Raw genomic sequence first — 11,920 nt, forward strand, 5'->3', positions numbered from 1 at the left:
ACATAGAATCCTCCATCCACACTGTTTAGTGTGTATGGGGAAATTGATTGATTACTGTTTCTCAGCCCATTGGGCTGAATGAGAGAAACTTACACATGTATGGCTAGCCTTAGTAATCAAGAATGTGTGCGGAAAATAAGACCTGAGGCTGGCTAATGATCTTTTTTGAATGTCATAGCTAAATAGATTTCAACCACAAGACCTAATGTTATCAGAATACAATTGTGGGAATTTATCAATACTGGAGCCGACAAAATCTGGAGCAGCTGTGCATGGCAACCAATCAGCTTCTCTCTGTACCGCTGCTACAGATTTTGTCTGCTCCAGTTTTGATAAATTCCCTTCAGTGTTTTTATGATAGGGAAATACTCCAGTAGAGTAATGTACATAGGTAACTGTAGTAAGTAACTAACTTCTGGCTCCATTCCTCTGCTAAACCCTGCTGACTGTTGCCACTGTTCAGCAATTGGTGGATGTTGGAGGTTTCCCTATAGACGTCTGCAGATCTGGCAGAAATGTAGGTGTAGACCAGGAAGTTGTGACAGAAAAGTAGGTGTAGACCAGTAAGCTGTAGCAGGAAATTTAGGTGTAGACCAGGAAGTTGCGGCAGGAAATTTAGGTGTAGGCCAAGAAGTTGCAGCGGACACTTAGGTGTAGACAAGGAAGTTGCAGCGGGAATTTCGGTGTAAACCAGGGAGTTGTGTCAGAAATTTAGATGTAGACCAGGAAGTTAAAGAAGAAATTTAGGCGTAGGTGATGAAGTTATAAATACACAACTTTCCTTACACTGTTTGTTGTTTTTACAAATTCATCACTTGGGTGCAGGTTGATTCTTCTTTGTACTTTGTAGGCCCATGAAGCAGAAGAGGAGTACAGGATGAACCCAGGAAGTTGCATCAGAAACTTAGGTGTAGATGAGGAAGTTGCAGCAGAAATGTCGGTGTAAACCAGGGAGTTGTGTCAGAAATTTAGATGTAGACCAGGGAGTTGCGGTAGAAATTTAGATGCAGACCAGGAAGTTGCAGAAGAAATTTAGGTGTAGACCAGGAAGTTGCAGCAGAAATTTAGGTGTAGACAAGGAAGTTGTAGCAGACATTTAGGTGTAGACCAGGAAGTTGCGGCAGAAATTTAGTGCAAAACCATGAAGTTTACTGTGCCTTCATTGGATCTTTTGAGCAGTGGAACTAAGGCATACATACCACATTCTGCTCCTGCTTAGAGGAGATATTGATGGCTGAGGACAACATCTCTGATGTCCCTTTATTTTATTTTTTTTATAAATAGACTCATTTGTGCCCTGTATTAAAATAATTTCAATTCAGCTGTGTACTGTGTGATTTGTGACTCACACATTAAAGCGTAAATGTTTTAAATGAATACAAACCAACATAAATCATAAAAGATCAACAAAAATGCCCAACAAATTTAGAGAATTTCTGCTGATGAGTATATATTTCTTTTTTTTTTTTTAACTGCAAAGAATTCAAACCTTCTGACGGCTGTTTTGGTACTTTTTTTTTTTGTTCGTTTTACTTTAGTTTGTTTACTTTGCTGTGCATGTTGTTTATGGGTCTTTAGATTAGTCACCGCTTGCTGTTGCCTTGTTTTCTTCTCTTTGCTTGCTCTTTTTGGAGACACCTGTGGGGCGTAATGAGAAGCAGGGGGTATCATTGCTGTGTGGTTATGTGAGTACTTACAACGTGTACTATATTGTCTCTTTACGTGACTAATGCCCGTCTTTTACATCATCACTGAAACAATTGAGTTTGTTCTCATGCATGAGACGTCTTTTTTTTGTGTGATGCGTTTTATATTGTTATATGTGCACTGTTTGTTTATGTGTAAGGAAAGAAAACTAAAGTAGTTTAATGTACAGGTTGCTATTATGTAACATATTAAAGAATATTTTCACTATTAAACAACAGTCCCCTATTCTGGATCTTTGTCATAGGGGAAACACAACCTCAGAATTAACCTGCAGCATTACATGCTAATATATCTGGGTTTGCAGCTCAACCTCAAGGTGCCCATACACTGCTCGATTCTCGTACGAAAATCGTGGGAAATCCCGCGATCGTACGAGAATCGTGCAGTGTGAACGAAGACGTGCGACCGTTTCTACTGTACGGTCGCACGTCTTTTGTCTAAGGAGCATGCTAGAAAACCAGCCGAGAATCGTACGATTTTCGGCTGGTTTGAACTGTGCTCGGGAGACAAATGCCGAACGGGCCGGTGTGCGCACGCGCATTCACACTGCTCGATTCTCGTACGATCGCGGGATTTCCCGCGATTCTCGTACGAGAATCGAGCAGTGTATGGGCACCTTTACACTTATAAGGATTGTTCTTTAGACTTTATTGCTACACAGAGAGACCTCAAAAGAGTGCTGTGGCTATGCACACTTTCTGTTGTCAAGCCTGATAGCTATAAATGACTGTAGGCAGGTGTAGGCAGTTACAATAGCTGCCATAAAAATTTTAACATATTTAAAGGAGAACTATGGGGTCAGTGCTTTTCCCCATAGTTCTCCTAAGGGTAACGGCTTTTCCCCATAGTTGTCCTAAGGGTAACAAACTAGCATCCTCCCGTCACCCAAAGTTCAGTATACTGCGAGCTGCAGCTCGCTGTATACTGAGACGCCGCAGCCGGGACGGCTCCCGACATTACTGTCTGGATCCTCGCAGCTGTGTGTTTGACAGCTGGCTCTGCCTATTTAGAGGCAGAGCCAGCCTCCCCCCCGCCCCCCCGTCCGTTCCGCCAGTCAGCGCTGGAGGATCGGACAGGAAAGGGGGGGAATCCCTGCAGAGAGCTGTGAGTGATGGTCACGGCTCTCTGCAGGGACAGGATCGAGAAGTAAACGAGCGACGGTATATGTTCGCTCACTTCCCGATCTATTGAGCCGACCCGTGACAGTTTCATTGTCACAGGTCGGCTAGAACTATGAGGCTGAGTGATTTTCACTCGCCTCATAGTTCTCCATTAATTGGCTATCTCCACCACCTAACAGAATAGGAAAGGCAGAGGAAACAATTTAAGGGGTTGATTTATAACCCTTCTTGGCAGATTTCGTTTGCACAGCACTATTGCCATGAAATGGTGGTAAGAAGTAGGGATCTTCGGATACCAGTTCAGATACCAGTGCCGATACTTGGAATTTTAATGAGAACTACCAGGGTTGCAGCTGGGACCTGGCTCTGGCGCTCCATCACTCTCCTGAAATCATTAGTCGATATTGTTTTAGAAAAACTGTCACATGACACTAAACAAACATGTATCAGTTCTTGTATCTGTGAGGACTTGGACAAGTATCAGTACTTGTACTTGCAATAATGGTATCGGTGCATCCCTTTATTTATATTTATAAAATCAAAATCATACATTGAAACAGAGATGTACAAATCCCAGCAGCTCCGTGTGCTCCTTACAAATGACAGCTGCCTCCTAACTTTTTTGTATTTTTCTCTAGTCTAGTCTTGGAGCTAGAAAAGTGTCTGTACTTGTACCGAGTATGGTACTTGGTATCGGTGCATCCCTAGTAGGAATCATAGGAATTTCCTATGCTCCTCAGCGCCTACTGTTGATGGTAATGTCGTGCGAGCAATGGATTATAAATCAGTCCTTAAGTGTGTTTTATGTTGCTCATCAGGCTCACAAAGTAGAATTTTTTAAAAATTTAGAAAAAGTCATGTTCCCTAAAGACAACTCGTTAAAGGAGAACTATGGGGTCAGTGTTTTTCCCCATAGTTCTCCTTAGGGTAATGGGAGGACACAAACTAGCGTTACCCTAAGCTCAGTATACCGCGAGCTACAGCTAAGTCTAGACGACGGGATCCGCCCAGCTGCATGAGTGACAGCTGGCTCTGCCTATCTAGAGGCAGAGCCAGCTGTACCCGCCCCCTCCCCCGTCCGTTCCGCCAGTCAGCGCTGGCAGATCGGAGCGGGGAGAGGGGAATACAGCCCCTCCCCCTGTCACGGCAGGGAGCCTTGACAGGATCGAGAGGTGAGCGAACGCCGGTATGTGTTCGCTCACCTCCCGATCTACTGAGCCGACCTGTGACAGTCTCATTGTCACAAGTCGGCTAGAACTATGAGGTGAGTGAAAAGAACTCACCTCATAGTTCTCCTTTAAGATCAGAACAGTATAAAAAGGATCATGTCATGCAATGGTACAAAGTCAACCAGTAAAATAGTAGCCTGAGTAAAAGCTGCATTACAGCACATAGTTATTTTTTTATGTTTTGGCAGCTGCAAATGTCTGTTCTGCTGCCCGGTGTATAAAATACCACAACTAGAGCTATTACACTAAACTATTGCACTAAATCCCTTGAAGTACAGTGAAAAGGTACAGTGCCAGTAAATGAGCTGTTCACACTTCAGACATATAAATAGGTGATTAGAGAAGGAGATTGTAATTTAGTCCATGTACATGGTATTTGGGCTAAGCAGCTCCCCTTTGGTAAATTTGTGTTAATAATGATTAATTGGCCCAGGCGATAAAGTTATAAATACACAACTTTCCTTACACTGTTTATTTGTTATATTTACAAATTCATCACTTGGGCGCGGGTTGATTCTTCTTTGTACTTTGTAGGCCCATGAAGCAGAAGAGGAGGCCAGGATGAACCCAGAGCTCGGTGACAGGGTCAAGCAGCTGGACAAAGAAGTGTCTTACTACAGGGAGGAGTGCAGCAAAGCACAGGCTGAGGTGGACAGGCTGCTGCAGATACTGAAGGAGGTGGAAAATGAGAAGAATGATAAAGACAAGCAAATAGCTGAGCTGGAAAGGTAATGTGTTCTTATGGAGTCTATGGATTCCTCTATCACCGCTTATGTTCATCTCCCACTGTTTCCTTTGTATTCCCTTAGGATACCCAATTGCAGCCTGTATCTGATTGGCTGCCAGCCACGTTCATCTGAGAATTTTCCAAATGGCTCCTTCGGCTGATTGAGGGATGAGGGGTGGAAGGGTGCGGATAGCGGCACCAATGCAGTAAATTTCTTCCGGTTCATCAAGAACCGGTCGAAATTTTTTAAGAGTGTTTACCTGGCTTTATACTTACCCGAAACTCAGAGCTGGCTGGCTCTTAGACCGGTCCTTCCAGGCTTTCTCCTCCTCTTCTGGGGTGGTATTCACTCGGTGTCCTCATGCCCTATACATGTATAGGACAAAATGACTCACAGTAAAAGCAGAGGGGGAGAGAGAGGCTGGAAGGACCTGTCTAAGAGCCAGCTTGCTCTCAAGACACGGGTGAGTGTAACTTTGTTATCTTTACACCAAGACCAAAAGAAGCACTTAACAGTGGGGTAGCTCCAGCACAATGGTTAAGAAAATGTTTGCCCGGAGTTCTTCAAGTCTATGAATAACTTTATAGCACAATAACATTGGCCATACACCTATGTTTCTACACTAACCTGCAGACTTCATTGACTGGTTGGAGAGAGAGGCTTTTATTTTGTTTCAAGTATTCAATGTCTGCATTGTCCGTCCCCCCCTCCCCAAAGATAATACTTCTGCTCAGTTTTCTCGTGGCAGTATGGAAATTCCCTTAGCGGTGAAAAGTTCAGGTCAATGGGAAGTAGAGTGCTAATTCTGTCCCAGTAGGTATAACGGGTGTGATTTTAGCACTTTAGGATATGATGTGCGAGCAGAGTAAACTTGGCTAACCCCTGCTTTCTAATCTCAACACGTTGTTCTTAACTTCAACAAATAGTGTGATGCATTTTGATAGCACCTAAGCTTATGTGTGATACAGTATCACTGCTTACAAGGGACTATTAAAACCGAAAACATTTTTACATCCATCTTGTGTTTTGCGAGGAAAATGTGGTTTCATTTTTCAAATGTAATATTTCTTTACATTTACAGATGTATTGTGAAATTTTGTAGCCAAAACTGTTTCAACAGTTATCATTTTCTTGTCTATGCTTTTGTTTTGTGTGTTGATGGGACAGCACTGCTATAATTTTGTTCTGTTACAAATGGGTTAGTCTTCCCAAAACTGATGTCTTGAATTTTGAGCGGAGGGAGGTTTGAGCAGGTTGAATTACTCACTGGCTCTTTACATTTCTCAGGGATCTTAGTATGCAGATTGGAAGTGCACCTAAAATTATTTTTTAAACCAAATAAAAAAAAAAATGTCAGGCCAAAACTAGGGATGCACCGATACCACTTTTTTGGGTCTGAGTACGAGTACCGATACTTTTTTTTAGGTACTCGCTGATACCAATTACCGATACTTTTTCTTAAAGGGGCAGATCACATTTTTTCCAAAGCAATACAAAATAATGATTTTAGGTCAGTTTCTTAATATTATGAAGAACTGTAACTCAAAAGACAACATGACTGTCAAAAAATAAGTTTACTTTGCTTAAATTGTCACAAAGTTGTACTCAACGAAAGTTAGTAAAATCTCAACGTGCCATTTGAAAAAAGGCCACAAGATGGCGTATGGATAGGATGGAAGCAGATGGAATTGTGTAGAAAAGTGAAAAAACCTTAATTTAGCTTAAGACCTCATTCACACAACTAACAGCCGGCCCATGTTATATTAATACAGCATGGTCAAAGATAAATGAATCTTTATTTTATATAATATTGATTAAGCAATGGAAAAAACAATTATTTTATATTTATTCATGCTGTATTCACTCAGCTATGATTCAGCTGTTATAATGAACAGGCATCCTCTATACTGAGTGTTCCTGTTCATTCATAACCTGTAGAAATCGTATATTTACTATATCCACAATCATGAATGAACAGGAAGTAATGTAGAGCACTTCCTGTTCATTCGTAATTGGGGACACAGTCAACATACCCGGTCCTCAATTATTTACAAACAGTCAGCGATCACTGACCCGCTGTCACAGGAGGCTAACGGGAGGAGAGCTTGGTCTCCTATGAAAGCTGACTCCTCCCCCGCACCGCTGGCCCGGCCTCCTATGACAGCTGTCTCTGCCCCCACAACGCTCTTCTGATCTGTCACAGCCGAGCGGGGCAATGCGTGAGGAGAGCCCGGCCTATTGTGACACGCCGGCCACTCACAGCACTCTCCTCCCCGCCCCACTCGGCCTTCTGGCAATTTCTTTCCTCCCTGCTGGACGCTGCACTGTGTTAGAGGGGACACAGAGCAGCTCCCACCGGGGAGGAGAGAAACTAGGCATGCACCGCAATTTCGGCCGAAAGATGGTTCTTTTGGTATTTTGCCAAAAGTGCCATTTTAAGCCGATATGTTTCGGCGGCCGAAATTTCGGCACATCTCTAATACTGATACCTGCACTGTGTTCTCAGCTCCACCTACCTACTACAGCCTTGATGCCTGGGTTTCCCACATGCAGCTGGATATTTGCTTTATGTGAGATCACAGAAGGTATTTCTTCAGCTGCAACTAAAGGAGTGGGAACTTGGGTGAGGGGAGTAAAATTCGATTTTTCAAGGAAAGGATTTACTGCTGGATTTTCAGAGTGGATTATTCAGACTTTCAGAATCCACCCATAAAATATTAGGTTTAAGAGGACTAACCCTTTAATGTTAACCCGAACTTACTTCCTAGATATTGAACTGTAAGCTGACATGGAATTCAGGCAACTAAAGTTGTATGCTTGTGTTTTCGCATACATTTCAGATTATAATGAACCCTAGGCTTCTCTGTTATGTAGGGCCCCTTTCAGATGGACGGTCTGATCAGGCGGATTTCATAGGAAGCCCAATATTAGTCTATAGGCAGCCGGATCTAAATGAATGTTTGTCTGTTTACATCAGATTACCCCCGACTCCCTCCAGAGTTCCGTTTTGGCGAACCTGATGGTGACGGATCCGGGTAATCTGATGTAAATGGACACATATAGGTTTACATCCAACTCCCCATAGACCAACATGGGTCCAGTATGTTCAGTTTTTTTCCTACATCTCAAGATGGAGTAAAAAACTGGACGGATAGGGTCGTCACAACGGTGACATGCATTCTGTGCTGATCGGAACTAACAGACACCTGTGTGAAAGGGGCCTACAGAGTTTCTTTGGTTCCTAATGTCATGCTTGGTTCACTTTTGATTCATCACTGTGATGGGCGGCTTTAGTGACCAGTTGTGAATTAAGGAAGGGGACGGAGCCAAGCTCAGTGTCAGAAACTTAAATTAGCTTTGCAACATTAGAGAAATTTGGGGCTTTTGGAGGCCTCTGAAAGATGTATAAGCATTTATCAGGAACATTTAGGTCCCTGCATTTTATTGTGCACCTGCAGTGTTGTAGCAAATTAAAACTAGTATTTGCCCCTGAATAGGGACCTTTTTTTTTTTGCTGTGGGCGCCCCATTGAAGATCTCCCCTCACTTCCTACCATAGTAACAACATTATCACATGGACAGGAAGTGAAGAGAAATCCCTTCAACAGAACAAAATTCATCCCTACTCTACCTTAAACTAAAAAAAAGCCAAAGATTCAACAAAAGGGACTTTTTATACTTCTGCTTTAAAGCAGAACCTTGTTTCGGACCTCTTTGTATAGATACAAGGGTTTGTGCAGTAAGAACCTGTTTATAGAATGTTTCTTTCACATGCTATTAAATACCAGCAGGTAAATGTATCTGTCTAATATATTCCTGTTTATCTTTCTATTTTTTGGGATTTTGCAGTTATGGGTGAGTAAACCGATTGCTATCATCTTCTGGTAACTGCTCGCATGGAAAATAGCTATGGAAATCTTGAATGCAAAAAAAGCATGACTCCATTTCTGTTTTCATCTAACAACAACAGTAATACAGATTACTTTGTGCATTTTTAAAAAAATCTTGGAACTAGCAACACAATTTTTATTATCATCATAACTCCCAGTATTTAAAATGATAAAAACTGGCCCTTTTAAGCCTTGTGTGTGATCATTTCACTCCAGATCAGCCAACATACGGAGACCACACTCACTTTTGCTAGTCCTGCTCTTTCTGGGAGACAAAAAATAGCGCTGTATTGCCAAAATAAGGCATTATTCTTTCACACCCGTTTAAAGCCTTGTATGTGTTAGTAACTATATGTGGGACACTTATATCTCACTGCATTCCTCATTTGTAATTGGCCCTGTAGAGGAAAATTTTGGGGAAGAAAAACCCACAAAAAAACTTAGCTTTAGTACACACAACAGATCAGATTTTTCTTTTTGTTCCCTAATCTGCCTGTAATACGTGAAAGAAGAATTGAGTATGTTGCCATAGTCAACGCAGACAATTCATAACATTTTCTAAGATTACCATACAATATACCTACATACATTGCACTGGTAATACATTGACGCCATTATAAATCTCAGCCTCATCCATGTTAATAACTGAAATTTAAGTTTGCCTCCCTTGATGTATTCACCTTTTATTACATTTGTGATCTCAGAGCACAAAGGAATTCTATCATTACTCATTTCTATTAGCCAAATGCTATGCTGGTTCTGTACAATGCTGGAATGTGAGGCATTTTGCAGCTTGTGATTCAGGGAATGCTTCTTTAAGTTTCCTTTTTTTGAAGATGCATGTGGAGTGAAGCATACAGTTGAGCCTGAGCCTGGATGAGGGCCTGGACATTGATTCCTATATGGTAGGGTAAAAAAGGCATGAGCATTTGCTTGCACACTTTGATAAATAAGGGCTTACATGTTTATTTGACACATTCTTAGGGTATGTGGACACAGACAGCTTTCATTCATATTTAGTCCTTCTTTTGTGTTTAAAATCAGGGAGGAAACTAGTGGGATATAAAGCAGTGACAAATCTGCAACCACTTTATATCCCGTTCCTTTCTATCTTTTCACATCAGGGTCTGTTATAATCTAATGAAAAATGCAGGGTTCGTTTTCATTCTGATTTCATTACATTTTAAACCCATTTTAATCTATTTTGTACAGTGCCTAGTAAAAGGGATAATACATCATGAATTGAAATTGGAAGAAGATTGAATGAAACCACATTCATTATTTTGAAGGATTAAAACTGATTAAAGACAGAAACATTATTGTGAACCTTTGAAAATACATAAAACATGGAAGCTGTCATTGAAATGTTTGTAAAGGTTCATGTATTGGGGTGGTCATCTTGACCCTGGCTTTACTGTCTAGTGAGTTACTGACTTGTCATAAGTAAACAGGATGGAAGTTCAGATTTCACTGGCAGCATGCTAATTTCAGCTAGAATCCAAAAGACAGTCCCATGGCCTGAAGCATTAAAACTCAACTACAGCTTTAGCTGTAGTTAGGATATAGTGAAGATGGCTTAGAACGTCTGTAGGCTTTTAAATGCTGTCTGAGTTCCCCTAAGGAGATTATTATGCCAAGCCCCAATTGAGGAGATCCCCCCTCACTTCCTATTCTGTTTGACAACCATCACCTGGACAGAAAGTGCAGAGAAATGATGGAGGCTCTAAACCTTTGGCTCTCACCTGAAAATATTTTATCAATGTCTTTGCCCCTATTGGTGGGATTTCCTCTCACTTCCTGTTTTGTATGGCATCCATGAAGGAGGAGACAGCAGCCATAATAACTTGACAGATGTTCTAACTCTTCCCAGTGAACCTCTAATGCAGTTGGGCTTGCATGTTGGAAATGGCAGCTCCCATGTTTGACTCCTCATTAGTTTACTTTAGAACTGCACTGAAAAAGCTTGGGTTTGATAACTGAATGAAGGTGTCTATGTGCACATACCATTGACCAGGCTCTCCAAGGCCTCTTCTCAGTGGTGAATATCCTTCTCTGCAACAGATTTAGCCATCCACTTCGCTGGCCAGATCTGGCAGATATAGGTAGCCTGGCTGATGCTGACCACCCATATTGTTCTAGGGCAGTAGTAGCAGATGTTTGACTGCCACCAGCATTCAATGTTTCACTAGTCTTAAGCTCTATCCTAGTGTTAACATTTGATCAGATCTGTCGGTTTCAAAAGTCAAAGATTATTGGCAAAGAATGTGCAACCCTCTACCAATTATCTTAATGTTTATGGCTCCTTGACACATGGAGTTTATTCTTAATATACTGTTATGTGGTGATTGTTGCTGTAAAAAGGGTCTTCAGAAGCTTTCTTGTGGGCAGAAATTGTGTGTTTGTTGCTTATAGTGCCCAGTCAGGTAAGAATTATGCCAACAAGAATTTTTTTTAATCTAGGAGCCATAACAGGCATTATCTCTTATCCGCCAACTAAAGGAAAAATGTTTCTAGTCTTGTCAGCCAATTCACCAGTAGAATAAAAAGGATCCTCAGTTTCAATATTGCAGTATAGTCTGGAAACTAAAATAATAAATTGGTTGCTATAGATTAAAAATATATATATATATTTTTTTCCAAACGCTTCAGTAGGCTAAGAGCAATGAGAAGGCTAAAGGTAGATTCACAATCTCATATCATTGCAGTCTGAGTGGTTACATCATTGTGGTACAATTGTGACAGTTCACCTGCGAAAACAAAATCTAATTTAGTGTATTATTCTTAGGTTTTATTTGGATACAAGCTGAACTCCAGACAGGTAGTTGAAATAAATTAATTTAAATTGTTGTATCTGCCAGAGGTTTTGGTATTTTGTGCAGCTAATCTTGTGATCCAGGCACCCCTGCCAGAACACACTAAAGGTCTCAACCTCTACTGCAGCAGCACAGCTTATACAAGAAGGCTGAATATGAAAGAGTAGCTAAACACCGGTCATCTATCTGCTCATTCTGCTCTCTTCAGCACATGTACACTGCACATGTACACTGTAACAAAGCCTGGATGGCTATTAATGCTATGTCTCCTCTCCCAGCCTGAACTGCTGCTGTTTTGGCGATTGCAGGAGGGTAATATCAAGGCAAATTCATGAACTTACACTTGCATTTAACAATACACATGGGGGGGGGAATTCACAAAATCTGGAGCAGGCAAAATCTGGAGCAGTTGCCCATAACAGTCAGTCAGCCT

At 41.5% G+C, this 11,920-nt stretch overlaps 1 protein-coding gene across 1 annotated transcript in view; it reads left to right on the plus strand.

Moving 5' to 3' along the window:
* Positions 1 to 11,920, plus strand: part of ERC2 (ELKS/RAB6-interacting/CAST family member 2) — a 617,894-nt gene that overhangs the window by 211,425 nt on the left and 394,549 nt on the right. The window contains exon 10 of the mRNA XM_018556277.1: positions 4,592 to 4,785. Coding sequence (XP_018411779.1) covers positions 4,592 to 4,785 — 194 coding nt within the window. The remainder of the gene's footprint in view (positions 1 to 4,591; positions 4,786 to 11,920) is intronic.

Source organism: Nanorana parkeri, unplaced genomic scaffold (genome assembly GCF_000935625.1).
Source record: "Nanorana parkeri isolate BGI_ZX_2015 unplaced genomic scaffold, ASM93562v1 scaffold231, whole genome shotgun sequence".
Classification (NCBI taxonomy): domain Eukaryota; kingdom Metazoa; phylum Chordata; class Amphibia; order Anura; family Dicroglossidae; genus Nanorana; species Nanorana parkeri.